Source organism: Chaetura pelagica, unplaced genomic scaffold, assembly GCF_000747805.2.
Source record: "Chaetura pelagica isolate M959 unplaced genomic scaffold, ChaPel_1.0 scaffold493, whole genome shotgun sequence".
Taxonomy (NCBI): domain Eukaryota; kingdom Metazoa; phylum Chordata; class Aves; order Apodiformes; family Apodidae; genus Chaetura; species Chaetura pelagica.
The window spans coordinates 213,573-214,623 of NW_009952696.1; the positions used below are offsets into that span (position 1 = coordinate 213,573).

The following is a 1,051-nucleotide window of genomic DNA, read 5'->3' on the forward strand; positions in this document are numbered from 1 at the left end:
GGGCCAGGGTGGTGGGGCAGCCACTCACCATCTCCATCCCGTTCTTCTTCATGCGGCGGCAGGACTTGAGGTAGGTGCGGATGCGCTTGCGTGCCCGCTCCTGGAACTCGGGGAACTGCCGGCTGCAGGACTCAATGATGGCCTGGATCTTCTCCTTGGGCTGCTTGGAGATGGGAACCATCCGGTCCAGGTTCTCATCCACAAAAAGGCGCACGAACATCTGCAAAGGAGATGACAGATGGTGGGAACACTGATACGGGAGGCAGACAAGCTCACCCTCCCCACAGAGCCCTCCTTACATTGAAGGCCTTTAGCCTCTCTGGGTCCATCCCCTCTGAGTCATTTATCTTATCATTGTCTTCGTGGTCATCGTGGTCATCATCATCTTCATCGGCCGTGGGGGCCCTGCCAACAGTCAGGTCCTCGGGCCAGCCGCTCACCTCTGTCTTGATGGAGTCGTAGCTGCCGGAGCTGTACGGAGGGGACTGAGAGGAGACAGGGGTTACAGCAGCAGCCCTGGCCTGCCCAGCCCTGCCCAGCCCGTAGGGAGAGCTCTTCCTCCTGGGCTCCCTGATTCTGGAACCTTCCCTGATGTGCCCCCAGAACCTGGGAAGATGAACCCATGGCCGGACTCGTGTGGGCACCAGCTCCTGCCTGCTCAGGGCAGGGGAACATGGTGGCCCCAGGAGACAGTGTGATGGCCCGAAGTGCAGGCAGCACTGGTGGTGGTGACCATGGCTGTGCCAGACCCTGTGGGAATGGGCCTCTCCTTTCTCAGTGGCAGCGGCAAAGCTGGGCGGGGTGAGGTGAGCTCACGGCAGGGCCTGACTCTGGGGCAGGTGGGGTGTGGGGGATACCCTGGCTCTCCCAAACCATCCCTTCCTCTCTCCCTCCTTCTGCCAACCCCTCAGTGCTCGGGCTGGCTTTGGCTGAGCAGCTGCAGCCCCGAAGCCAGCCCAGCAGTGCCGCATGCCAGCCCGGCCTCGAGCACTTCACAGGCAGGTGCTGCCAGTGTCCCCATGTCCCGGAGCAGGGACATGCAGCCGCCTTG

General features: G+C 62.3%; 1 protein-coding gene across 1 annotated transcript in view; it reads right to left on the bottom strand.

The window, feature by feature from the left end:
• NOL4L (nucleolar protein 4-like) overlaps positions 1-1,051 on the bottom strand; it is an 89,550-nt gene that overhangs the window by 3,343 nt on the left and 85,156 nt on the right. The window contains exons 8-9 of the mRNA XM_009994005.1: positions 300-606; positions 29-220 (exon numbers count right to left, since the gene is read on the bottom strand). Of these exons, the coding sequence (XP_009992307.1) occupies positions 29-220; positions 300-606 (499 nt within the window). The remainder of the gene's footprint in view (positions 1-28; positions 221-299; positions 607-1,051) is intronic.